We start from the raw sequence: 25,873 nt of genomic DNA, 5'->3' as shown, positions 1-25,873 counted from the left end.
GAATATGCTGCAGGAACGCACCTTTCGTGGGACTTACGCGGAGACTGCCGTATTGAATATAATTTGATACGGTAAGAGTGGGTACACGGAATGTGCCTAGTTGTCCATCAACATATGAAGTACTGCATCGACTACACAACTCATCCAGATGTACTTCCAAAAAGCGAGGGCGTTGCCGTTACCTTGGGTAGCAAACGAAGAAAGAGGTTGAACACAGAAATAGAGCCGCACTGGTTCACAACGCCTGCGAGCGCGGCGTGCACTCGCAGCAGATCGGGAATGGACAGGTCTATGTCGGTGCCCTGGTGGAGGTGCTTCGTCCTTGGGGAGCAGACCCGCGTCCGAGGGACCGTCATCGTCGGGCTGGGAAGACCATTCGAAGCTGTGATGTTGGAACACGACATGGGTGGTGATATGGTCTGTGCCGACGTGCAACGCGTAGCAAACCTTGGTTTCGTAGCAATTTGTGGTCTGACGAGTAGCACAGGCGACGGCGTACGCGTCTGGAGCTTGAACAGCAGATGCGAGCACGCACTGACCTGCGCAGGCTTCAAGCACCACAGAAATTTGTCGAGTGCGCCCCGGGCCGAGACGTTAAAGCAGAGCGTCTTTCGGCTCGTAAACGCCTCCCAGATGTCCTTGAAGTAGAGATCGATCTGGCAAAAACGACTGATGACCTTCAAAGCGGTCAGCCGGTGGTCATACGCTGAACACGGTAAGAGAACAGGGGCAGGAGCGTACCGTCTCCGACACAGTGTTGGACGGGGCTCCAGAGCGGCACGTCTGAGGATGTGGTGCACTTCAAGTCCACCTCGCAACCTACCGTAGCTCGAGAGGAGTCTCGTCGACGTTCACCCAACCTGTGATGAAGCAGGGGCATCGTGAGTGACCCGAGAAGGTGGATGGATGGACGTACCGCGTCCCCCAAGTCGGTGTCCGCAAGGACGGTGAGGTTGGCATCGTATCACCAGAACTGGCGGGTGGCGGTCGAGAGCCCTGACGTCGCGCGTAGGATTCGAACTGGTGGAGGAGGCCATCGGAAGCAAGCAGCGTCCGAGGAGGTCGTCCGCGTCCGAGGGAGGCTGACGTCATCGTCTCGACTGACAGAGGGTGCGAGTGTGGCGTCCGCGTCCCTGCGATGCTTGGTCGCCGGTGACGTCACCGCGATGTTGTGGTCCTCCTCGTTCGCCGGGCTGGGATGTGGCGGGCGGCCATGCGACGACCCGGGTGCAGCAGGGCGACGCAGGCTGGCCTCAGACAATGTCTCAGACAACGGGGCGCAGCGTACGTGCGAGGCCGTCGCGGGCTCTGACGTCGATCCTTAGTAGCCGCCATAGACACCGGGCGGTACCGACGCCGGCGGGGCGATCGGTGAAGAGACGCGGGCCCGGCGGACTGGGTCTCCCTCGCGAACACGCGTCCCCGCACACGCTTGCTCTAGCCCACCACCTCCCCGTATAAAGCCCAGCGACACGACCAACCTCCCCCCGCGCCCCGCTATGTCCCGCCCCTCCCGCACCACCGCCTACTCAGTCACCGTCGTCCACCACCACGACCAGCCCTTCTACGGCCTGAGTGGCGACACACCCGCCAGACGTGCGTCGCCTCCTCGTCCATCCACACTCGTCGCTCATCGTCAATCCTTCACAGGAAACATCACTCTGCGTTCCCTCACCCGCAAGCGCTCCAAGACCGAGCCGTACCACGCGCCCACTCATCCCCAACAAGCTCACGACCATCACCAGCCCGACGTCGCTACCACCACCTGCAAGCCCCGCCAACGACCTCGTTGCCGACCCGGAGGACATCCCGCAATCCAACCGCATCAAGACCGCTGTCCAGCCCCAGCCCATATCGACGGATTATAGGTACCTTCCTTCTCCTACTCTCGACCGCCGCTAACATCGCACCTCCCTTAAGCCTTCCAGTACCCCCAATGGTCCCCGGTCACCGCCCGTCGTTGTTCAGCCCGCGCCCAGTCGTCTCTCGCAACCTCTCCTCAATGTCCCTCCGCCGCCTGGCGTCCAACCGCCCCGTCCTCCAATGCAAAGTCGACCTGCCGCCCGCGCCGTCCTTCCCCTCCGCCCTCTGCAGCAACACCCCCACCTTGACCCCGGTACTCACTCCCGGAAGGCTCCGTCCCCGTTCCCGCTCTCTCTGCGCCAGTTCACCCTCGCTTTGTCCAAGACTCGCAACGCAAGCGCTTCTCCGGTCACACCCGTCGACCAAATCTTGCCCACTACGCCTCTCTCGCCGCCTCCCCTGCAAGCCAACTGTCCTGCTCTGTCCAAGCCTCTGGTCCGCAAGCCCCGTCTGCCTGCTCCCCTGCGTATGGCTCTGCACAGTGACTTTGTCCCCGAGTCTCCGCTCTACTCGCCTGTTCTCGGTCTGGGTCTCGACTTCTCTGGTACGCCCTGCATCTCTGGACTCGGACTGCCTTCGCCGTTCCCGTTCGATGGGCCTCTCAGTGCCAAGCCAAGCCTGCTCCCCGCTCCTCGTCATCAGATCCCTTCCCCCGCGCCTCTCGCTCCCGAACGCGACTTTACTGCGCTGAAGGTCCTATCGACGGTGGGTAACTGCCCTATGTCCGCCGCCCCTCAAGCCATCCTGCGCGCTCGCATCCGGCCGCCTGTCAGACTGTCCCTCCCTCGTCGGCTCTCCTACAACCGCCCCGGCTTGGCTGGTTCGCCTGGCAGCGCCGCGCCTACGCCTAAGAAGACCGCCGAAGAGCTCGCGTCCCCCGCCGTCATCGACCCGCAGCCGGGCCCGGGACCAAAGCCCGCAGGACTACCGAGGCGGAAGGCTGGCACGCCCGCGACGCCTAACTTGCACGCGCACCTGCCGAGGATGATCGAGCTGGGGAGCTACTTCTGATCTTGTCCTGCCGCTGTTCGAGTCCGTCCGAATTGTCGTCGTTGTTCTATACTCTAGATTGTCGACATAATGTAGTGTAGATCCGTTTTGTATTGTTTTCTCTCGTACCAGACAGCTCGTGTATCATATAGCCTCCTAGATGATTCCAATGTCCCTTCAAGCGACACTGGTGTATCGCGCGGTCATAATCGCAGCCTGCGATGTCATCGAGTGAGCCAGCGGACAGGATCGAATATCGAACGTCCAACTGCCTCACAGGACGGTGTCGCCGTTCTCAGCAGGCCAAGTCGGCGAAAGTCATTGCGTGATATAGGACGTGGATTGTTACATCTTGTCGTTGCTACCTTTCGTCCCAACTTACGACAGTCGTGGGGACGCAGTGACATTTGACCCACAAGAAGCCTGCTACAACGCGTTCTTGCGAGACGCGAACCATTTCTGGATGTCCGCCGTCGATCGCTTCACCCACGCCGACCGCACCTGGATGTCCTCTAGCGTTTGGTCCAGTCTCATCTTGTACTTCCCGGTATCCTTGTTCTGTACGAGCTGTGAGTCGCAACATGTCTCAACGGAACAATTGGATGACGAGACTAGCCTCGAAGAACTGCGCGGTCTCCTCATGGTCTCTGTCCGTCGACAAGTTGCGGAATGACTGCTCGGGCCAACACACGTCAGCATGCCCGCGCCGTTATGACCAGGGACAGCGCACCGCGACGATCTCCTGGAAGCCGTAGTTGCCCTCGAACCGCTTGTCCAGCGCCCCGTAGTCCGCCCGGAACCGCTCCCCAAGAAGCGTCGCGTCGCGTGGTTGGCCGCCAGCGTCTCGACCATGTCGCACACATCCGGCGTGCGCACCTCCGCAGCATGAAGCCCCAGGTGGCCCCCGCGACGGCCGGGTCCTGCGTGTGCGCCAGGCCTTTGCGCGCCGCGGCCCCGGTCGTGGGGTTCTTCGGCTTGAGCGCGATCTGCTTGACGGCTCCCACTCTGCCGGCCGCCCTCCCTCACGGCCTGGAGCGTGACGGGCGTGAGCCGTCCGGGCTGGTGATGAGGATGGCACTACGACTATGTACGCGACCTCCTCCAACTCTGGGGGTATCTTGCTCTCATCCCCGGTCCTCATGCAATGGGCGAAGCGGCCGCGGAGCTCCTCGACCACCCTTCACCGATTCACAGGTCAAGCGGGTGGCGAGCCGGACAGGTGGAGACCGCTCACCTGGGCGACTTCCCGGATGCCGCGCCCTCGATCGCCAACGTCCGCAGCTCCCGCGTGTCCGCAGAGTCCTGGCTGGAATACTCGTAGCCGAGCGTGTCGACGAGCGGCGTGAAGAGCTCCGCGAGGAAGCCTTCGACCGAGTGCGTGATGCCCGCGTCTTCCCACCAGACCGAGCGGAGGAGCAGCAGGTTCTTCTGGATGTTTTGCCAGACGAGGTCTGGGAGGCCGGCACCCTCAGCCGACAGAACCTCTCATCGAGCAGTCGCTTACACTCAGGTTCATTGCGGAGGACGTCGGTCAGCGCCAGGGCCGCGCTGACGTCCGAGTAGCCTGCCTTGCTCAACGCGAATGCGTCATCGACGAGCCCGATGCGATCCTCGATGGAGAACGGCGACGACGCTTTCGCTGCTTCCCGACCGATCTTCACGAGTCGCTCTGGTGAATACAGCACACGGCCTTCAATGCATATCAGGCGCAACATCCCATCAAGGCTGAAAGGCGGCTCACAGAGGGTGACCGTTCCCGCATTGAGTTTCCACGGTTTGCTGGCATCCAATGCGATCGACTTTTCGCGTTGGTCAAGGACCTCGTTTTTGTTGATCACAACACTGTCATCATCATTGACGGTCAGCAGACTCAAGGGGACTGTCCAGATCGTCTCGTTGTCCTTCGGCTGTGCCGGCCCTGTACTGAGAAAGCGATCTTGACGAACGTGTATGCCGTTGGGGTTCTCCATGACGGTGAGCACCGGGTATCCTACCTATAGTAAGTCTCGTAAACATGCCGTGTTATGCCTTGTGCACGAAGGTCTGTCAGCGACTCGGACCTTTTTGACCCAATTGTCCATCATCTGCGGGACGTCGATACCTGCCGACGCCCTGAATCAGTGCGTGCACGCTCGCATTGAAAGACATGCTCACCGCTCGCTTCTTGGATACCTTCCCAGAGGTCACGAGTGACGCTGTTCGCGAACAGGTGCCTCTTCAGGTAGATCGACACGCCCTTGAGGAACTTCTCTTCGCCGACGTAACTCGAGAGCATGCGTAGCACTGACATCGTGGTTAACAAGCGGTTCATGGCCCGATGACAGACATCCCCCTCACCAGAAGCCGCCTTCGAATACGACAGATCATCGAAGATCTGGTTGACCATCTCGGCGTCGGGACACTCGAGTTCCACGGGATGGGACGACAGGTTGTCGTCAGCGTCAAGAGCCCATTTGTGATGCTCGGTGATGAAAGCGGGATGGAGTCTCCACTCAGGAAAAATCCTGCGTGGATCAGATCTCGTCGCTCAAAGCATTACAGAGTACTTGAGCTACTTGTCTGAGACGAACAATGAGATGTCAAGCAGAGAATTGTCGACTGCCAGCGCAATAACTCACCTAGAATGATCACTTCGCCCATCTAGGAGAAGTAGTCACGATAGCTTTTCGAGTGGTAGACGTGTTCCCCACGCACCAGGGTTGCGAAGCCTATGACAACATATTTAAATACGCCCTGCCAAAGCACAGAGACATACAATTGACTCGCCTTCGTTCAAGTAGAGGTTGTCCCACCATTCCATAGTAGTGATGTTGCCGAACCTAGCCACGCATGAGACTTTATAATCGCTGCATCTGCAGGACTTACTTACCACATATGCGCAACCTCATGGCATTGTGTACTTGCAATATCCTTCTTAGTCTGCACGTCCTCCGAGTCAGGATCAAGAGCGAAGCAAGAGGTACCACCAGCAATGAGACCCCAGTTCTCCATGGCACCTAAAGTTCATGTCAATCGGTGGAGCGGTCCAACGTGTCCTAAGGTTCAGCTCACCGATGTCGAAGTCGTGGGCAGCGAGCGTGTCGAGTTTCGGCAGCGGATATTCGATATCAAACACCTGTTCATACAGAGGGAGCGCCCTCTCCTTCACGTAGAGAGCAAATTGCATTTTTTCGACCATGTCCTTCGTCGCTGAGAAGAGATCGCGAACGGTCCTCGCGTCAGTCACGCATTGCAGACTCACCGTAAGCACGCAGCGGACGCGTCTTCCCACTGAGAGGGCTCGTGTACGAACCTTCCAAATACTCAAACCTGCCGTTCGCAAATGCGACGAGGTACGTTGACATTGGCGGGCTTTTTGCAAATCGTGTGATCTTCCACTTCTCGCTTTCACCTTGTGCCAGACCAAGCGATGCTAATACATCGGACAACCATGTCACTGTGTCATCGAACTTGCCAGCATTGGGGTCGAAGATGTCCTCCGATTCGACGGGCATGTTACTGAGATTGACGGTGTCCGCGCGCGAAATCATGGTCACGCTGAAAGTCGCCTTGAGCAACGGCTCGTCCCAGCAAGGAAAGGCACGGCGCGCAGCGGTAGGCTATGTAGATTCCTGCTTTCAGAGCGGAATCGTCTTCGGGGTATTCCGAACAGACTCACCTCGAACTGCGTCAAGGCATACACCTCGTCTTCGCCTCCGACTGACTTGTAGTAACCCATGAGTGAGTCCGTTAAGTCGCCCTCGTATGTGATCTTGAGACGCGCCCTTGCACCCGTCGGCACAATCCGGGAAATTCGAGTGTGCAGCGCTCCATCGTCTCGTCAAAGTCGATAGAAGCTGGAGTAAGGCTCAAGGACTTCGCGCCTGAAGTGGTGAGCATGACGTCGGAAAGCCTCAAACCAGCTGTGTTGAACACGATCTTGGTTGTATCCTTCTTGACATCTAGGCTGTTGCATGAAGGCGAATATCAGATACTAATCAGCTTATCTGTATATATGACACGCACTCGATCGTGACAATCCCGTCAAACTTGTCGTCGACGAGGTTGGTACGAACAGTGACATCGCAATGTGTCGGCTTAACATTCGTCGGAAGCCGGTAATCCACCTCTGCGGAGGACGACATGATGGTCGCTGCAGTAGCAGCGTGGGGATCAGAGTGCTGAACACGCGCGGTGACTTGAACGCTCAGGTGTCAATTCGCCTCCGAGTCAGGTAGCTTCGCGTGTCCTATCAGTGTGCCTCGTGACTGGGAGTTTTCGCTGTGGAGTTGGGTATGTTGAATGTTCTCAAGGGAGAAAACCCATGTGGCGAGCTGTGATTTATGAGGTCGGGGCGTCAACGTCTCGGGGAGACCTCATGATACCAAGTCAATCTGCTGCATCCTGGAAGGCGAGTAGTAGCGAGATTCAGTAAAGTACGGGCGGGGCCCGCGGGGCGTGCCACAACTTGAAGCCAGTGCATATGGACATACTTGAACAAGCTCAAGCTTACCTCAGGCTGTAATACGCGTCGACCTGCGTCGACGCGCCTCCCACTGGCAGCAGCGCTTGCGGGGCATACGATGTCCCGCGTCGTAGGACCGGCCCCTCATACTTTGGGCGGACCACTGCGTAGCTTCTAGTATACAACGGGTCATATGTTGTCGCATTGTCTTTCATGCCCTGGTCATCAAGGCGTAAACCCGGGCAGAATGAAGGCTACAACCAGTTGCAAGCTCAGCGGTACTGCAGTTGTGTATGATAAAGATGGAATGAAGCACGCACTTGTTGCAACAGCCACTAGTGGCTTCTATACTCCCCCCGGTAGGTTTCAGTATGTTCAGTGTCCAGTCAATCATTTGGTGGCTAAACCAATCGTCATTTGTCATGAAAGACACGTGCTGAATATTGAATATTGAACGTTTGAACACTGCCTGGCAGTGGCAAGCCTGAGGTGTCCATCGTCAACAATTTCAAACAGGCAGCGAGAACGTAGCAATTGCATGCTCGAGCACATATGTACATTATAGTTGGTTTATTGCTACCGTTCATCCCACCATATACTCGACTGAGGCCCACTACAACGCGCTCTTGCGCGACGTGAACCACTTCCGGATGTCCTCCGTCGACCGCTTGACCCACGCCGATCGGACCTGGATGTCCTCCAGCGTCTGGTCCAGTTTCATTTTGTACTTTTCGGTGTTCCTGTCCTGTAGCGCGTCGGTGTCAATTTTGAGACGTGAGTGAAGCATGTCATAAAAGGTTTACCTTGAAGAACTGCGCGGTCTCTTCATAATCCTTGTCTGCGGACAGATTGCGGAATGATATCTACGAAACAGCTCAGGCTTCAACGCTGCCAGTATAGCCAACGGCTAACTGCAACACGCACCGCAACAATGTCTTGGAAGCCGTAGTTGCCCTCGAACTTCTTGTCCAGCAACTCGTAATCCGCCTTGAACTGCTCCGCCAAGAAGCGCCTCGTGCTGGGGTTGACGCCCAAGGTGCCAACCATGTAGTACAGATCCTGCGTTCGGACGTCCTCCATCATGAACTTCCAGGTGTCCTTCGCGATGTCCAGGTCCTGTGTTCGCGCTAGCGCTCTCCTCGCCGCGATTCCCGTCGCGGGGTTCTTGGGCTGCAGCGCGATCTTCTTGACACCCTCCCACTCTGCGCGACCGCCTTCCCGAACGGCCTAAAAAGATCACCATGGCGCGTGAGTTGCCCAGTCCGACGCTGCTAAGCACAAAGACCTACAACTGCGTAGGTGACAATTTGTAGTTCCGGAGGGATCTTGCTGTCATCACCGGTTATCATATAATGAGAGAATCGGCTGCGAAGTTCCTCGACCACCCTGCATATTCGCAGTCAGTCAGGAGACGAGGCGCATGAGTGAAGAACTTGACTTTGGCGATTTTCCAGAGGTGGCGCCTTCGATGGCCAACGTCCGCAACTCCCTCGTATCTGCAGAATCTTGACTGGAGTACTCATAGCCTAGCTTGTCAACGAGCGGCGTGAAGAGCTCCGCGAGGAAACCCTCGATCAAATTCGCGATGTTCGTGTCTTCCCACCAGACCGAGCGAATAAGCGCGAGATTCCTCCGAATGCTTTCCCACACGAGATCTAGAAAGTTAGCAGCATCAGTCGATGAACATCCCAAACTCAGTAGGCGCTTACATTCCGACTCGTTGCGCAGAACATCCGTCAATGCCAGTGCCGAGCTGACCTCTGAGTAGCCTGCCTTGCTCAATGCAAACGCATCGTCGACGAGCCCCATGCGATCCTCGATTGAGAACGGTGACGATGCCTTCGCAGCCTCCCGACCAATTGCGACAAGTCGATCAGGCCGATATAGCACACGGCCTAGTGCACACATCAGTACTGCCGCAATCCATCACTGCTGAAAGGCGGCTTACAGAAAGTGACTGTCCCCGCATTGATTTTCCACGGTTTGTTGACGTCCAGCGAAATTGACTTCTCACGCTGGTCGAGTACTTCGTCCTTGTTTATCACAACATTGCCCTTTCCATCGACTGTCAGCAGGCTCAGGGGCACCGTCCAAATCGTCTCGTTGTCCTTCGGCTGTGCGGGTCCTGTACCAAGGAAACGATCTTGATGGATATGTATGCCGGTGGAAGTCTCCGTAACAGTGAGGACCGGGAAACCTATCTGAAGTGCGCGTTATCAACTGGCGCTTTGCGTATGCAGGTCTGAGAGTGTTCCAAACCTTCTTGACCCAATTGTCCATCATCTTAGGAACGTCAATGCCTACCGATACTTCAAGTTAGCGAGCGCTAACACCTGTTGGTGACATACTCACCACTCGCCTCTTGGATACCCTCCCAAAGGTCCCGAGTGACGCTGTTCGCAAACAAGTGCTTCTTCAAGTATATTGATACTCCCTTGAGGAACTTCTCTTCGCCGACATAGCTCGAGAGCATGCGCAACACTGAGACCACGGTGAATATCCGTGTATCAGACCAACCAGGGACACAACTGCACCAGAAGCTGCCTTCGAATACGATAGACCATCAAAGATCTGGTTCACCATGTTTGCGTCTGGGCACTCGACTTCGACAGGGTGGGAAGAGAGGTTGTCGTCGACGTCAAGAGCATATTTGTGGTGCGCGGTGATGAAAGCGGAATGGAGGTTCCACTCAGGAAAAATCCTGCGGGAATTAGTCCTCATCTTTCACAACACCGAGGTTCGGCTCACTTGTCTGCAATGAATCATTGAACACGACGTAGAGGATTGCTAGATACATCAACTCACCTAGTATGATCACCTCGCCCATCTAGGAGAAGCGGTCAGAATGGCGTCCCAAGTGATAGGCGCATTCTCTACGCACCAGAGTTGCGAAGCCTGCACGAAAAGTCGGTTCAGCCTCCCCGATCTCTCATCGTGACGTACGATTGGCTCACCTTCGTTCAAGTAGAGGTTGTCCCACCACTCCATAGTGGCGATATTGCCGAACCTAGGCGTGCATGAGACTTCGGACTCCGTACTGCTGGACCTTGCCTACCACATATGCGCAACTTCGTGGCATTGCGTGTTTGCGATCTCCTTCTTGGTCCGCAGGTCTTCGGAGTTGGGGTCAAGAGCGAAACAAGAGGTGCGACCAGTGATGAGACCCCAGTTCTCCATGGCACCTAATGTTCATATCCCATGAAGTGAATTAATCACGAGTAGCTACAGCTCAACTCACCAGAATCGAAATCGTGGGCGACAAGTGTGTCCAATTTCGGTAGCGGGTACTCGATATCGAACACCTTCTCGTACAAGGGGAGTGCCTTCTCCTTGACGTACAGCGCAAATTGCAATTTGTCGACCATGTCCTTCGTTGCTGACAATAGGACGCGAATTGGTCTTCACGTCACGTCGAGCGAAACCGACTGCGTCTTATGGACTCACCGTAGGCACGCAGCGGGCGTGTCTTGCCACTGAGAGGACTAGTATACGAACTTTCCACATACTCGAACCTACCATTCGCAAATGCGACGAGGTATGTTGACATTGGCGGACTTTCCGCAAACCGAGTTATTTTCCACTTCTCGCTTTCACCTTGTGTCACACCGAGCGAAGCCAGCTTCTCGGACAGCCATGCGACTGTGTCATCGGATTTGCCAGCATTGGGGTCGAAGATGTCCTCTGATTCGGCAGTCGTGTTGCTAAGACTGACAGTGTCGGCACGCGAGATCATGGTCACACTGAAGGTCGCCTTGAGCAATGGCTCGTCCCAACAAGGGAAAACACGGCGTGCAGCAGTAGGCTAGGACCCCTTAATCAGGACTGACCAGTACCAGATATCCTTAGCAGACTCACCTCGAACTGTGTCAACGCATACACCTCACCTTCACCGCTTACCGACTTGTAATAACCCATGAGCGCGTCCGTCAACTCTCCCTCGTATGCAATCTTAAGATGCGCTTTCGCACCCGCCGGCACACTTTCCGGGAACCCGAGCGTGCAGCGCTCCATCGTCTTGTCAAAGTCGATAGAAGCTGGAGTGAAGCTGGAGGACTTCGCACCAGAAATGGTGAGGGTAATGTTGGAGAGCCTCAGATTGGCTGCATTGAACACGAGCTTGGAGGTGTCCTTCTTGACATCTAAGCTGTTATACATAGTGGTAGTCAGAAATACATCGGTCGATCTATACGCATTGCACGCACTCGATCACGACTATCCCGTCGAACTTGCTGTCGACGAGGTCGGTGCGAACGGTAACGTGGTAGGCTGTCGGTTTGACGTTCGTTGGGAGCCGATAATCAACCTCAGCGGAGGACGACATGGTGAGCGTTGTAGTGGCGGAATGGGAGGACGAGAGTGTCGAACACGCGCGATGGCTTCGACGCGCAAATCTCAGTTCACCGGTGAGTTCGCGTGTCCTCTGGGAGCGACTCGTGACTGGCACTGCAGCGACCGAAACGCAGCCACTGAAAAGGTCTCGATGTCCAACTGCAACAGAAGTTGTTGTGAAGGACGCCAGAGAGTTAGGTATGCTCTGCTTGAGGGAAACTCGAAGAGGGCGGCCGACTGGATTCGAGGGCATTACCCATCTGCTGAGCCGTGATGTATGATGGAGTCGCGTCCCAGAACCTTCATGATACCAGTCATTATTTGCTGCCAAATTGCGAAGTGTCCTGCAGGCGCGGATAGTGGGTAAGAGGGCTCGTACGGAGGCATGCCAGGCAATGCGGAGGGACATGGACAAGATCAAGCCTGCCCTACCCGCACGCGCAGTTACGCCGCGATGCGCGTCTTCCAGCGGAGTGTCGCGAATGTGGCGTTGCACCTCAATCGACCGCGACTTGGCTCCCTGAGCTCCTTAGAAACCATACTTACACCTGAAGCAAACCACTGCATTTTTACATTCCACCGTACGCATATATAAACCGAATTAGCCCAATCGTCATCCGTAGTGTTGTGCTTCCTTACAGTTTACCGCGCGCCCGATTACACGGTCATGGATCTAGATCGACCTTGGGCGGCGAGTCTCGCTGTGATCATACAGTGATCATACAGGGACCTGAGGCCTGAGAGGTTATCCAAAGATTGAGGCACGCAGTATACTGCTGTGCTGCGACAGGTGCCAGGCACGGATATAAACGAGCGTACACAACAGCCTGACACTAAATCGACACAATAATGTACAAAGCGCCACACACCCTAGCACACCACTGGCAGCATCCAACCCACTCAGACATCCTGCGCTCGAGCCTCCGCGTTGATGCGGAGTCGCTATCTCATTTTCATACTTTCGCCTTCACGTCTTCCATGGGAGAAGTGGCCGAGTTGGACCGAGTCGTTCTCGTCGAAGACATGGGGATGTCGTCGGTGGCATAATCAACCGTCTTGTCGATCGTGATTTGCAGCTTCGAGCTCGTGAGATCCACCGTGTCCGGCTGAACCTACCGAAATCTGTCATAAAAAGGCACGCCAAACGAACCAATGCGGAGAAAACGTACAGAAACTCCGGACTGCCTGATGAACCGGTTGGTGAAGACAGGAGGGAGCGCACCCGAGCCAGAAGTTGAAAGGGACACGTGCTGCGCCCTGAGCAGCTTACGTGCGTTCACGGAGGCAAGGAAGGAGTTCGCATAAACTATGTGATGCATGAGCCAAGATGACAAGTGGCCGATAATGATTTGGACGTACATTTGCTAATCGCAAAGTGAAGACCGAGATAGATGAGCGCGTGAGGTTTGGCGAGCCAAAAGATGAGCGAGATTGCGGTAGCAATACTATTCCCTGGGTCAGAGTCCCGGATGCCAGAAGACGGTAGCAAACTCACCATGTGACCATACCGGTCTCGATGGTGTACAATGTCATCGAGTTCAGGATGTGATCGAGCCTGCACATTCAATGAGCGAAGTCGAACGGCATAAGAGATAATTCACGCACCGTCCAGAACTTCCGTTGCCGCTGCTACGGCTTTTCCTCAAGAAAATGCACAGGCCCGAGGTGATCATAATATCCAAAGCAGTCGATAATACCAGACCAAGCGTAACAGCCAGCGGTAATGTGTGTAGAACGCCGAGAAACTTCCTAACCGGATCCTGCACCGTCCGTTAAAAATCACCGAAGCGAAGACTCGGATGGTATCTCGTCACTTACAGTTCACCGGCAGTGGCTGACATGTATGTGAGCTATTGGGTAGAAAGCAAGTGGAACGGACTCACTGAATGCAGAGCCGACTCGAAGGAGAGCGATGATAGCCATGGGTACAGTGATGAAATAGTTGCCTTTGCTAACTGAGGATGAAAGGCTGCGGTCAGTTCAAAGGCGGTTAACGATTAGAGTCTGACGCACGCCTGAATAGTCTGTACGTGAAGAAGAAATGCACGATAACTGTCGTCATCGCCTGAGAAACAGGTCAGAACGAGACCGCTTCATCCCGTGCGGTCGACTTACCGTCAATGCAATGCTAACCTAAAAGACATCATGAATGAGATCGGCAGAGTATGAAGCAGGAAACTTCATTTTCACGCACCCCTGCAGACCTGAACGGTCGAGATTATCAGTGAGTGCTCGCGCTCGGCGATTGACTTGACCTACCAAAAAACATGGTTTGTGATGTTCATATCACCGAATCCGGCGACCAGGTACATCCAGTCTGCCGTCCAGAGCATGGCTGTGTGCAACAGATCCAACAAGATGATGCTTGATACCTGCGACTGAGTTTAGTCACCGAACCAAAGCAACACAAACGTTTCAGTACATACGATCAGCTTCATTCCTAGATGATCTTTCCCGAACATCCGGAAATACAGGATGCCCTGCATCATCACAATACCAGACAGTCTGAGACGCAGTGAGCATGAGCGAAGTCGGTGGCTCGGGAGGTTAGGGGCACTCACGCAGTCGCAGCTAGGCTGCCTATGACGAGCGACCCCAGGCTGGTCTTGAGGTTGGAATGAGTTACTGTCGCCATCTCGTGGAGCGTCTTCGTACAAGACAGCGTATGTACAGTACGGATTACATGCACATACACGGACGACGGGTTGGGCGAAGGGAGAGAACACGTAGTGACTGGGGTGGGCTTATATTAAGTTGTGTAGAAGCTCATCGCAACATCATATGTAGGCCGTTCCAAGCGACACCCGAGATAGCGATCTCAGGCAGGGGTCGAAACTCAAACGAGACACCCCTAAATGGCGGGTTTGATGCGGGATCATCATCCTGCACTTCCGCACCCCCGCACCCCGCACTCCTCCCGCATCTAGACCATCTTTGGCTTTGTTCCCGTGGTCTCGCGCGCAAGGGCGCTGCGCCACCGTTTGCACACTCGCAAGTATTCATGTCGCTGCAGCGTTTACCCCGACTTCTGGTGCGTGCGCTCACGTCGACAGTGATTGATTTACGTATTCACAATTTTTCTGTCGCTGCAACGTCTGGGTCTTCTGGGGTTAGGCGTCCGCTGTCGCTGCGCGACCGTGATGGGACGACACAGGAAGACATCCATTTCCATATTGCCGCGTCAACGCTTCCAGTGAGATGTGCGGGCGGTGCTAGTCGCCCCGCATTCAGACGGATGCGGGCAGTACCTTAATGGGCAAGTCACGAGCGCGTGCCTGTCCCAGCCAGGCAAGCCTCAAGCAGCCTAAGCTCGCTCGGAGTCCTCGCTGAACCCACTCAGCCAAGGCCGCAGGGCCCTCAACTCACAGGGGCACGGTACAGCGCGTCGAAGGCACGCGTTTCGGCGTTGTCACATGCAGAAGTACTTACGGCAGTAGGCTGCCGTGGAAGTCGCACACAACTCACCGCCTCCTGTCTGATCGTCGTCTTCCTACCTCTTCCCAGCGTAAGTAGCCGCGAGTACGAGATCCCCAGAGGACAGCTCCTGCCACCTATCAGAACATTGCTGAAAATACTGACAGAACACGCCACCTACGGAAGACCAACGAAGACACCGCAATACCGTTACCGCCGGTGAGTATGCGAGAATAGCGATCCTGTGACCAAGCGTCTTCGACAGCTCAGGACCTGGATCAAGCTGATAGCGTACAAGCACTCGTTGGCGAAACAGCCAATCATACAACATGACATTCCTTGTCCACAGCGACTGTAACCGAGAAATGTCCAAACCATCGTTCGTGCCGTTCGTTCGTTATACCGTAAATCAGAGAACCTTAGTCCCTTCACAGGCCAGCAGCAGTCTTCAGCGCACTGTAGTTCGGCGTACCGAGCCCGGTCACCTGTGTGACAGCATGGTCAGTAGGTACCTAGATACAATCAAAGTCCCAGACCGAACGCACCGGGTCCCAGCCAGTCGTGGCAGTGAAGCCGTTGGTGCTGCATCCCGGGTTGTCACCACTCGTAACATCATTGAACGCATCCGCGTTCTCGTATAGCCAAGGGTTCAGCCACCCGAGCCGGCTCTTGCCTGCGCTCAGCAGCTCGTCGTTGAGGAGCGCGACGACGCTTGCGAAGGTCGGGCTAGAGCAGCTCGTCCCGTCGACGGTGTAGATGTCCCCGTCGTACCCGATGAGGAAGTTCTCGCCCTGAGTGGAGACATCAGGGAATCCACGACCAGAGGCATTGTACAGTCCGCTGTAAGTGGTCCCCAAACCGGAGATGAATGCGGAAACGTCAGAGGACTGGAAGGAGGGCGTTGGATATACGTTGGAGAAACCGCCGGAGGAGAAGTCGGCGGCTGTCTCGGGACTGGTGCCCGTCGTCGCACCTACGGAAGTCACGCTAGCGAGTAGATCGGCGTCAGCATCACGAGAGTGACTCGACTTTGAGGAACAATGCTTACTAAGGGCAGCCAGACGGGAACGTAGGGACAAAATCGGTGCAAGATGAGCTCTGGGAGCCCGAGACACCACCATCTCCGGACGCGAACAGCACAGAGATACCCGCTGTGCCGAGAGACGCATAAGCATCGCAGAGCTTGCTGCGGAGGGCCACAGTCTCGTCAGTAAGTGCTTATATCCCAGAATGCGTACTCACCTGAACACGTCTGCGGAGATCTCGTTCTCATTCGAGCCATAGGAGGTCGTCATCACGTAAGCATCGCTGAGATTGGACAAAACGTAGTTCGCCGTGTCCAAGAAGCCGAAGACGCCGTCACTAGTGCTTTCGCCGACAGAGATGAAGTACACCGGGACGCCCGTAGCGAGGCCGACCGTGTACTGCACATCGAGGTCCTGGCAAATGCGGTGAGTTTCGTGCATGACTTGCGAACTCCAGATCTTACTGCTTCGTCTCCGGGGTTAGTAGGGTCGTACGAACCACCGTCGAGTTCCACTATAGTCCAGGTAGTCGAAGAGTTGATATCCGTGCGGTATTTGGACAAGAAGTTCTATGGTTCGATCCATCAGCCTATCAGTGAGAGGAAGATGGAGGGAAAATCAAGAAACCCACGCTCATGTCGCTAGGGTCGGGATATTGATTATCATACCCAGTGACCACGATAGGGTCAGGGTTGGTGGCCGCGGTCGTCGGGATGCCATAAAGCTCTTGAAGACACGCTGGGTCAACGTCGCTTCCGCAAGCGGACTGACGCTTCTGCTCCTTGGAGCCCGAGTACAGCTTCGCGTTGAGAGGAAACCTGGGCGAGGTGGGCTGCGTGAACGTCGTCGTCGGGTGGACGAGCTGAAGATGGCCGACCAGATCGGTGGGGATGGAATACTGGAGCGTGCGGACGCTCTGGGCACCCGTCGCCTCGTGAGTGAAGACAGAGAAATCGGCGTCAAGCATCTCATTCGCCTGGCTGACAGGGATGGAGATGGAAAGCCAGTCACCACCAGGTGAAATGGTGCTTGCAGTGATGTCGTTCTCATCCAACCATGCATTCACGGCCTGGAGCGTCTCGAACGACGGCGCGAGGAGGGCTGCCGCCTGTCATCGGCTCATAGGTCAGCACGCATGTTAACAAACTATATGATGTGCAATCCTGACCTCAGATCTAGACAGATGCTGGCCGTAGTTCGCGCTCGACGGCGTGCTTACATCGTAAAGGGTCTCGACAAGCTTGTCGGCGCTGCTGCTCACAAGGCCAAGGCGCAAGTTGAGCACGGTATCAGCGTCGGCAGAGCCAACCTGCGAGAATCCCGTCGGGACAGTCGACCGGGCCTCGTGCAGGCGGAGAGTGCGCGCCACGGGCTTGCTCAGGCCAAGTGTGAAGAGCGAGGTGAGGATAAGGCCAGTTGCAATCATCGTGGTGGATCAGCTCTCCGCGGTCGTCGAGGTGGGGGACGCCCTGCAGGATGAAGGGACAAAGTGGCGAGAGAACGCTTTATAGGGCGCGGCTCCATCGCCAAGATAGATAGCGCGTGGTAAGCGTTCTGCATACAGAGAAGCACTGCAGCAACGGAGACCGATACTACAAGATTGACTTGCCGCAATCGGACGGAATATGCCATCTCTGGAGAGCGTGGGCGATTATATGGGTTGTATGGCAGGTCCACTCGAGGCGCAGCGCGGACAGCAATACGATGACAAGCCATCATGACAGCGCCGCGCGAAATCAGAGTGGCCTTGTGTCCAACCCGTGAAAGTCTGCGGTCTTGGGCCCGAAAATGCAAGTGTGACCAGTCGTCAGCACGCGCGTCAGCCATACGACTTCCTCTCTAGAGAAGCCAGAAGCACGGAGCACTAGATAAGTGCCGCAAGATAAGCCGGCTAGAACGAAGACGGTATACATCCGCCGGGATTGAAAGTGAGATCCAGAACCACCAGGTGTCCTCGGCGCGGAGGGGTCGGAGAATCGAAACCTCCCGACTAAAAGCTCAGATCGTCGGACTGCGACAGTAAAGCTGCAGAATCACTTCGCTGATTGTTGCAGTCACGGTGAAGCCGAGCTGGCAGATGTAGAGCATTCTGATGGTCGTACGCACCACATGTATCGCAATGAACAAAATCACCGAGTGCAGCGCAAGGCTGCCAGGGTGCCTCGGACAGTCTGGTGTGCATAGACCACGCGGTATGGACAACCCAGAAGTTCCACGGCACGGCCTACATCTGTGACTGTGGGATGATCTTCAGGTCTTCACAACTGAGTCCAAGTCCTTGTCAGCAATGCTGTATTCATTATGACTCACGGAGGACGGCATCCCGTCACCACCTGGTGGCAAGATGGGCAAACCAGTCCTATAGAGGCATCTCGGCCTGAACTGCGTCGATCAGGATCGCGGCTATATTGAGCTTCTGTGTCTGACAGATGCACCGGCGGCACAGCGACGTATGGTCTCTCACATTCAAGGGTGACCGAATGGTCGTGTCGTGAGGCCTGTTGCTTTATCTAGGTGTAATGCACAGTCATGCGGTCTCGTGGTAGATAGAATGCATGGCTCACCCCTGTGCGGTGCGGTCCCTCGCCCCGGGTCAGGTCAACTCTTTGACGCGGATTGACTGCCAGTTGGTGACGGATTGAATAAACGGAGAGCTTGCGACGTTCGTGGCCGTTCGTGTCGTGGCCGTTCGTGGGCTGAAGTACAATTTACAGCTGTTTCCAAAACGATAGGCCCCTCATAAAAAATGCGTACACGGGCGGAAAGCGTCGGATCTTGCCTTCGAGGTGATTCCGCACCTTCTGCCGGTCGACCTCAGCCACCCGCCGTAGTCTGGCTCGCCCTCGACGTGCCGGTTATGGTCCAATCTTGATGGGAACAGGGAGACCGACACACTCCGCCTGAGCGCGGTTTTTTGATGTGGGGCCTATTGTTTTGGAAACAGCGGTAAGGCGGCGCACAGTCGGAGGCATTGTGGCGCCAACATGAACCACCTTCCATAACAATCAGCTAATACTAGTATACTGTACTAGTACTCGCAGGCCTTGTGGTTCGTTCAGTATTGAACGGACTGTAGTATGTTCTAGGGATGTTTGGTTGCATCTTGCTCGCTTAGACTGTACATTCTACGAACAATCAACCCACACCAGATTCCTACTGCCCGGATTCGCCGTAGCGAGTCGGACATGCACCTGCGGAGAGGCGGCAGATAACCCCATCGTGGGTGGCACTACTACTGTAGTACTAAGGAGTAGTACACAGCCTGATTGTCACTTCGTGATGTGCAGATGATCCGGAACAATCCCAGTAACACAGTGGCGAGGTTCTTCAGCCCGGCGGCCCCGATGCGGCCACTGGCTCGAGGTATGCAACTTCCTTCGGCGTTGGCTCGACGTCGACAGCGCCTGTGACCGTGCAGTCTCGTCAGCGCTATCAGAAGATAATATAAATCAGCCTCGACGGTGTCTCAATCCGTTCCCACTCGGACAAATGGGACTCACCGATGATACTTCCAGGTTTCCCAGACTTATTGAGCCAACAACGGGCGCAGTGACGCCTGAATCGAGGATCAATGCTGAATAAACCACCATGGTGTCTCACGGAGGCAGACACTGGCCGTCCTTCGATAGACTCCATGTAAGAGCCATGCTTGCACAGTTCTGCTCTGCAAGTTCCTTCACTCTGCACACGGCGATAGGTCGGTCAGATGCTCGTGCGATCGCGGATTGACACAAGTACCGTTTGATGATTTCGGCGGTCCCGGAGAACGTCTTGTAAGGCCCTGACCAGCTGTAGAATACAATTCGCATGAATGACAGAGAAACAGCAATCGCGTCAGGCAGACTGACCCATCGTGTTTCCCTCGCTTACTCTGCGCTGACAAGGGACGAGTGAGGATTCCTCGTGCCAGGGGCGACCATGGCAGAACACCAACACCCAACATCTATATCGCAATCAGACAGGACACTCGCTCAAAAAAATGCACATCTTACATTGACCGTAGGTAACATCTCGCACTTTCCTCGCGGTGCCGAGGCAGTGATGACCCTGCATCGTGATGAAAGGTGCCAACTTATTCTGGATGGCATAATCCGTTACTATGGAGGCTGAGCGTCGTCTCCACGCAACAGTGGTCAGAGACTTAATCTGCATCGCATGCACTGATGATAAGTTCTGTGACAACTGTACTTCGGTCACCGAATACACACTGGCAAGACGCACACTGGTATGCATAGCCCGGCTCATCAAGAAGAGCTTGCATGAGCCGGGTAAGCTTACGTCTCTCGCATCTGAGAATAATGCCTTAGCATCTCCTTGATCGGTGTGTCAAAGGCCTACAGAGAACAATTCAGAAGCGGTCGCAGATGCAATGCATATCGACCACCAAACTTACACTGAAGAAGATCAATGTGGCGAAGTTGCAGTCGCTCGAGGCTCTTCTTGATATGCTGTGAGTATGCGCCATTAATACACCTAACTGCACTCACGTTTCCAGTGTCGAACGTCTGTAGGCCATGGTCATAACTACATGGCGGCGATACTTCAAGTCGGTCGCGGAGCGTCCATCTGGCTATACGCGACGTACGCGAACTTGATGTGCTCGTTGACGACCCCAAAGTTCCACCCCATGTGCCCGTATGGCATGCATTCCAGGATGATCTTCGATACTTGAGGCCGACTTCAGAACAAGGCCTACTGAGTATACCACTTTCAAGGAAAGAAGAGGCATGGACGAACCGTAAGTCATTCCCTTCTTAGCAAGAGACATTCGTTCAAGCTCTTGGCGGTTGCAGTCAGGAGTAGAGACGGTGGATAGCTTCATCGCAGACATGAAGCCTGTAGATCTAAGAGGCACCCCATGGCGGGGTCTGACACCGCAGGACGTCCCGCTGGAAAGCCGTGACCGCTTCATTGGCAGATTCAACTTGTGAGGGAAGACGACCTCGAAACACCAAAAGGAATTCGGAATATTGTGCTTTTGTCAAAGCCACACACCATTTGGTATCACAGAGGAAGCTAGTGTCCCGATGCTTCACGCGTTTCGTTTGCGTCGAATTAGTTGCGAAACTGTTAAACAGAAGGTATTCATGCAACTCAGTACTCAGTACTCAGTACTCAGGCCTCAGGTCGCACGACTCCAGTGCGCCGTGCGGGCATCCTTGAGGCGCTCGTGCGGCTTCGCGCCCACGTGACGAAACACGCTAAACATGTATGCGATGGAACGCGTCGAACGTCAGCGCGTTGACCAGTACTGGTACTGCTCACTCGAACGATCTCAGCTAGGCGTGAAGGGATAGACATTCCTGCAGTATATACAGATGACGAGAGACGGCGACCATATGTATGCTACAGGGACTGGCTAATAGGAGTGCAGCAACGGATGGATGGAGGATGCAGTTGTGGAGATATATGATGCGAGAGATATGGGAGGAGATTGATGCAGTCATGGGAAAGGTCGCAGATGGATGAGATGGCGGAATGAATGTGGATTTTGAGATATCCTGAGTAAGTCCGTGATCGTGAAACATAAAGAACCATGCAATGGTTCGGTCGTAAATGGGCATGCTGGCATACGCACGCACGGCGTGCTCGTGATGGTTAAAATAAGACTTGGCCAAAGCAGGAGAGGATCCCAGACAAGCGTGAAGAGTGTGAGATGATCGAGCGTGCGCTGTGAGGTTCAGTCCGAAACCACGACCTCCTCGCCCTCGCCACTCGAGAAAACCACGTGGCCCAAAGCAGACCGCGGTCGCAGCGGTTTGTTCGCGGACGCATCCTCGCTATTGCTCCCAAGCCCAACCATCGAACGAGACCGCGTCGACGTACGATCCCGGAAGCGCAGTGTCATGGACGCGACAAGCTGTGGCATGGTCATGACGCTGGGTGCGGAGGACGGCCCTAGTTGATCAGGAATCTTAGGGACCGGTGAGATAGGCTGCGCATCCGCGAGTTCGTCTGTCGTTGAGTCGTCCATAGATCGTATGCTCTGGGAGGAGCGTACGATATCGTTCGCAACAGGGGGCGAGGGTACTGCAGTTGCCTTGAGGGGAGTAGGCCGACACCCTCTATCCGCCAGGACCCTCCACAGTCGCGTCGCGAGTTCTACATCCTGCTCGATGCACGCACTGGACTCGCCCAAGCCTCTCAACTCGCGCGCACCGCGTGCATGCCAGGCAATGCTCCTATGCACTACTGCAATGAACTGCATGTCCGCCGCTGGCTTCCTGACCTTGCGGGCACGTCGAGGGGTTGGACGGAAGGGCCCACAACCGGCGGAAACACTATGGCGTCGCGCGCGAGTAGGGGAGACGTTCAAGTCCGCTTTCGTCTTTGGCGTGTCCGGGTCGTGATGGTTGTTGGCCGCAACGCCCACCAAAGGACGACGGGGAGCCTCCTTCGATGCATCAGACGAGGGTTCGGCAGCAACATACGAGGCAGCGATGCAGGACTGCGTGCACCTGCGACGAACACGTCGCCAATCAATGTCACGACGGATCTCCGCTTTGTCCCCGATTGGCACATTCTGTTCGTCACCGTCCCGATACTCGGGCTCAGGGCAAGTGTCAAAGCCGTCTTCCTTGTCAGCACGGCGCACAGGGAAGTCTATGGGAGCCGAAGGAAAGGGAATAATGCTGTGTGGGGGTGGCTCTGGGACGTTGCTGGGGAACGCGACGGGAGAGGCCCCTGAGCGCGAGACGTTGGTGTTGGAGACGGACAGCGTCGGTGGTGCCTTGGTGGTCGTGCAGCCGGCGGGACGAGGAAGCGGGGCGGGCCACGTCGAGTGGGCGAGGAGCTCCGGTCAGCGGCGCGGGCATTGTTGGCAGTGGCGGCGCAAGGGTCGACGCGAGGGTGCTTGCGCGAGTGGAGGCGGGGCAGGGGAGCGGGTGGTACATGTCGAGGCAGAAAGAGGCGAACGTTGCGGAGGTCGTGACGGAGGATGGCCAGCGCGGTGGAGGCGGGGAAAGGAGGCTGGGGAAGCTGAAATAGTGTACAGAGTGATGGGGTGAAGAGACGGAGGGGTGCGCCCACAACACAAACTCGGAAACTCAACACGCCTCCCCGCCACGACGCGCCCACGTGCTCCAATGTCCCCGCGTTACGCGCGCCTTCGCGTCCCCGAACAAGCGCGTCCCGCACTTTCGCCTGGGGATTGATCCGCATCTCGTGCGATCCCCATCCAACTAGCTTCGCTTCATTACAGACACTCTCGCAACCGCTGAGAACCCGGCGCGCGAGACAAATCGCGCGAGTTTCCAACAATCACACACGAACCTTCGGAAGACGAGTCTGACCTAAGTAGTGTTGTACACTCATCCCACTCCTTCAATAACATATTGACATCGGCTCACCTCCGAGAAATTCCGCCTAGACATCCACACTCTGAAAATCTGAGTACTGGACGATTGCTATATCTACGACCTCAAGCGCTGTGTGTATATCATCGTTACGGAAGACGGACAGACTCATTCATGACCAAAGTTTCGTATTTCCATCTGACAATACACACTACATAACATGCGATTGCATGATCTTCCGATTCATTCATGTCTTCTCAGAGCCTGCTCACAACTGCCCAATGATCGCCTGTGGCGTATACGGCTCCTCAAGATACTTGATGTCTTCCTCCGTCAACTGCACATCGAGTGCACCTATCGACCCATCGATGCTTTAGCAAAGAAGTAGTGCAGAAGAATGGAACGGGATTGCTCACCGAGGATGTCCTTGAGCTTGTCAAGGCTCGTTGTACCCACGATGGGGGCCGTGACGCCCGGCTTGGACATGCACCACGCCATCGCGATTTGTGCCATACTGACGCCCTTTTTCTTCGCGATCTCCTCGACGCTGCATGCAAATCAGAGATCGCTCTTACGCAGGCTCGTCAATGGATAGCAACGCACCGCGTCACGATGTCAGGTGTGCCCGAGGCCTTGTACTGCGGCAGGAACCAGTCTGTGTCGCCACGCTTCGACTTTTCCGTCAGCGGGCGAGTGAGAAGACCACGGGCGAGCGGGGACCACGGGATGGACCCCACACCGAAGAGCTACAAATGACCGCTCGGCTGCCTGAAACGAAGAAAGGGGCCGACTACTACGATACCTTGAGTGTCGGGAACATTTCTCGCTCCTCCTCGCGATAGATCAGGCTGTACTGGTTCTGCATTGAGATGAAGGGCGTGAGGTTGTTGTTGATGGCGTAGTCTGGTGAACCGGTCAATACGGTAGCGCAGGTGCTCGCGATGGATCGACTTACTCTGCATGGCATGGACTGGAGAGTGCCAGTCAGGTGCAAAGTTCGAGATACCGAGAGCAAAGGCACGTACACTGGTATGCATAGCACGAGCTCATGCCGATGTAGCGCGCGTAGCCCGCTTTGACAACGTCGTGCAGCGCTTGCATCTAGAGAGCAGTGTGAATCAAGCACACCATACACAAATGTGAAGCCTACCGTCTCTTCGATTGGTGTGTTGTAGTCGAAACGATGGCCTGCAATTATGAGTTCGTCATGAAGCAACAATATGCGCGGGAACTGTCGACGCACACTGGAACAGATCGACATAGTCGAGCTGCAAACGCTTCAGGCTGGCCTTGATCGAATCGAAGATATGCTGCACAATCCATATGAGTGAGGGCAGCACGAAGAAGCATGAATCTGGTGTGTATACCTTGCGACTAAGCCCGCTCTGGTTCACAAGCCTGAACTCGTCAGAAGATTTTCCCGCGCCACCGAACTTGGCCTCGTAACGGGGCAACACCGGGTTAAAGACCTATTCACGAGTGCCATCAATTCGATATGCGTACATAGCTACTTATCCCAGCGACTTGCCTTAGTCATGACGACGATCTCCTCGCGGGGAAGGTTCAACTTCTTGATAGCATTGCCAAGAATGACCTCGGAAAGACCGTTCGAGTACACCTAGGAACGGGCATATGAGCGACTATAGCCACGAGAATGGGGTCCGCAATTACGTTTGCGGTATCAAAGCTTTGAATACCGGCATCGTACCTATCGCGAACCATCGTCAGGAACTGTTCGACCATAGAAAGTGTATCGAGCTACTCACGCATACTTGATGTGCCTGATGGCCTCTTCCTCGTCGTCGAGGACCCAGTCAGCCCAGCCCGAGCTGCCGTATTGCATCGTCCCGAGGATGATCTTCGAGACCTTGAGCCCGGAGTTGCCGAGGCGCACTGGCATTCAAGTAGCGTCAACATAGGGCAGTCCCAAAGTCAAAGACGTGGTCTACCATATTGCATCTTGTTCTTCGGGAGTGCCATGGTCGCTGCTAGCTGCACCAAAGTCGCGATCTGCACAGTAGTGTGGACAGCGTTATATGTGAGATCTTGAGACTGGCAGACGGCAGTACCGGGCGTCCGGATGACCTCATGGTGACTAAGATGCCACTCGGAATTCCAGTGGGACGTTGTAGTATAAGTACTAAGTACTTGCATATTTCCAGCGAAATATTACCCATAGGCTGCTTTAGGACGGTTCACCTCGATCGATTACATGGTAGTATCATACTTTCAGAGTTTGATGAGTTGGACGACCAACGTGACGCTGCCGGTCCGGAAGCCTGCAGTGTGCATACTGAACCGTGCCATCCGAGACGGACATGCTCGAATGGCAATGCTGAGGGGCGCTGCCAGGTCCGAGGAACATCCAAATGCACGCTGGGGACGCACAGAACTGAAAGACGGTGAGCCGGCTCGAGGGAGGTGAACAAAGTGTGCTGCCATTTCGGGCAGGGATCTCGGAAGAAGTTGGTTGAGGTCCGCGGCTATCGGGGATGCGCGAGCTTATGTCAGCA

General features: G+C 55.5%; 9 protein-coding genes across 9 annotated transcripts; 1 reads left to right on the top strand and 8 right to left on the bottom strand.

Annotated features, from left to right (window-relative positions):
* Nucleotides 1-28: 28 nt before the first annotated feature.
* On the bottom strand, nt 29-1,103 carry B0H18DRAFT_1022459 (uncharacterized protein). The gene is made up of 2 exons (XM_048029589.1): nt 820-1,103; nt 29-799 (listed from the first exon to the last, which is right to left on the bottom strand). The coding sequence occupies exons 1-2, from the start codon at nt 878-880 to the stop codon at nt 141-143; spliced, it is 720 nt and encodes a 239-aa protein (XP_047890592.1). The 5' UTR covers nt 881-1,103; the 3' UTR covers nt 29-140.
* A 396-nt stretch (nt 1,104-1,499) lies between these two features.
* On the top strand, nt 1,500-2,874 carry B0H18DRAFT_1121610 (uncharacterized protein; the record flags this gene model as incomplete). The annotated part of the gene is made up of 4 exons (XM_048034358.1): nt 1,500-1,596; nt 1,651-1,699; nt 1,746-1,868; nt 1,929-2,874. The coding sequence occupies 4 exons, from the start codon at nt 1,500-1,502 to the stop codon at nt 2,872-2,874; spliced, it is 1,215 nt and encodes a 404-aa protein (XP_047890591.1).
* Nucleotides 2,875-3,279: 405 nt separating this feature from the next.
* B0H18DRAFT_1121609 (leucyl aminopeptidase) lies at nt 3,280-6,977 on the bottom strand (the record flags this gene model as incomplete). Its single annotated transcript, XM_048034357.1, has 19 exons — nt 3,280-3,411; nt 3,461-3,526; nt 3,584-3,655; nt 3,715-3,882; nt 3,935-4,031; nt 4,088-4,304; nt 4,358-4,543; nt 4,595-4,847; nt 4,914-4,954; nt 5,008-5,136; nt 5,191-5,357; nt 5,548-5,561; nt 5,609-5,672; nt 5,723-5,849; nt 5,905-6,042; nt 6,095-6,452; nt 6,512-6,592; nt 6,625-6,799; nt 6,859-6,977. The coding sequence occupies 19 exons, from the start codon at nt 6,975-6,977 to the stop codon at nt 3,280-3,282; spliced, it is 2,604 nt and encodes an 867-aa protein (XP_047890590.1).
* A 933-nt stretch (nt 6,978-7,910) lies between these two features.
* B0H18DRAFT_1086247 (leucyl aminopeptidase) lies at nt 7,911-11,618 on the bottom strand (the record flags this gene model as incomplete). Its single annotated transcript, XM_048032016.1, has 17 exons — nt 7,911-8,042; nt 8,101-8,160; nt 8,222-8,524; nt 8,587-8,683; nt 8,736-8,952; nt 9,007-9,192; nt 9,246-9,498; nt 9,557-9,597; nt 9,650-9,778; nt 9,832-9,998; nt 10,099-10,124; nt 10,241-10,304; nt 10,353-10,479; nt 10,536-10,673; nt 10,742-11,099; nt 11,153-11,441; nt 11,500-11,618. The coding sequence occupies 17 exons, from the start codon at nt 11,616-11,618 to the stop codon at nt 7,911-7,913; spliced, it is 2,706 nt and encodes a 901-aa protein (XP_047890589.1).
* Nucleotides 11,619-12,579: 961 nt separating this feature from the next.
* On the bottom strand, nt 12,580-14,261 carry B0H18DRAFT_1121607 (uncharacterized protein; the record flags this gene model as incomplete). The annotated part of the gene is made up of 13 exons (XM_048034356.1): nt 12,580-12,738; nt 12,796-12,932; nt 12,986-13,071; nt 13,122-13,181; nt 13,232-13,375; nt 13,445-13,460; nt 13,510-13,581; nt 13,640-13,691; nt 13,742-13,759; nt 13,821-13,830; nt 13,886-13,998; nt 14,053-14,131; nt 14,188-14,261. 13 exons carry the CDS (start codon nt 14,259-14,261, stop codon nt 12,580-12,582), a joined length of 1,020 nt encoding a protein of 339 aa, XP_047890588.1.
* Nucleotides 14,262-15,468: 1,207 nt separating this feature from the next.
* On the bottom strand, nt 15,469-17,491 carry B0H18DRAFT_880582 (family S53 protease-like protein; the record flags this gene model as incomplete). The annotated part of the gene is made up of 7 exons (XM_048040781.1): nt 15,469-15,525; nt 15,586-16,027; nt 16,089-16,226; nt 16,283-16,479; nt 16,530-16,634; nt 16,697-17,173; nt 17,234-17,491. 7 exons carry the CDS (start codon nt 17,489-17,491, stop codon nt 15,469-15,471), a joined length of 1,674 nt encoding a protein of 557 aa, XP_047890587.1.
* A 1,982-nt stretch (nt 17,492-19,473) lies between these two features.
* B0H18DRAFT_574713 (uncharacterized protein) lies at nt 19,474-20,303 on the bottom strand. The gene is made up of 5 exons (XM_048038649.1): nt 20,274-20,303; nt 20,058-20,211; nt 19,914-20,008; nt 19,566-19,854; nt 19,474-19,494 (listed from the first exon to the last, which is right to left on the bottom strand). Exons 2-4 carry the CDS (start codon nt 20,151-20,153, stop codon nt 19,662-19,664), a joined length of 384 nt encoding a protein of 127 aa, XP_047890586.1. The 5' UTR covers nt 20,154-20,211; nt 20,274-20,303; the 3' UTR covers nt 19,474-19,494; nt 19,566-19,661.
* B0H18DRAFT_574712 (uncharacterized protein) lies at nt 20,304-21,166 on the bottom strand. Its single transcript, XM_048038648.1, has 4 exons — nt 20,803-21,166; nt 20,553-20,743; nt 20,459-20,504; nt 20,304-20,399 (listed from the first exon to the last, which is right to left on the bottom strand). The coding sequence occupies exons 1-4, from the start codon at nt 20,975-20,977 to the stop codon at nt 20,392-20,394; spliced, it is 420 nt and encodes a 139-aa protein (XP_047890585.1). The 5' UTR covers nt 20,978-21,166; the 3' UTR covers nt 20,304-20,391.
* A 2,462-nt stretch (nt 21,167-23,628) lies between these two features.
* B0H18DRAFT_1086244 (Aldo/keto reductase) lies at nt 23,629-25,340 on the bottom strand (the record flags this gene model as incomplete). Its single annotated transcript, XM_048032015.1, has 12 exons — nt 23,629-23,714; nt 23,777-23,907; nt 23,964-24,106; nt 24,163-24,263; nt 24,386-24,461; nt 24,511-24,548; nt 24,604-24,670; nt 24,728-24,829; nt 24,889-24,978; nt 25,032-25,068; nt 25,127-25,253; nt 25,310-25,340. 12 exons carry the CDS (start codon nt 25,338-25,340, stop codon nt 23,629-23,631), a joined length of 1,029 nt encoding a protein of 342 aa, XP_047890584.1.
* Between the last annotated feature and the right edge of the window lie 533 nt (nt 25,341-25,873).

This window comes from Fomitopsis serialis, assembly GCF_022376445.1.
Source record: "Fomitopsis serialis strain Sig1Antser10 chromosome Unknown B0H18scaffold_63, whole genome shotgun sequence".
NCBI classification, from domain to species: Eukaryota; Fungi; Basidiomycota; class Agaricomycetes; order Polyporales; family Fomitopsidaceae; genus Fomitopsis; species Fomitopsis serialis.
The sequence above is the reverse complement of the archived record's forward strand: the minus strand, read 5'-3'. Positions and strand labels throughout refer to the sequence as shown.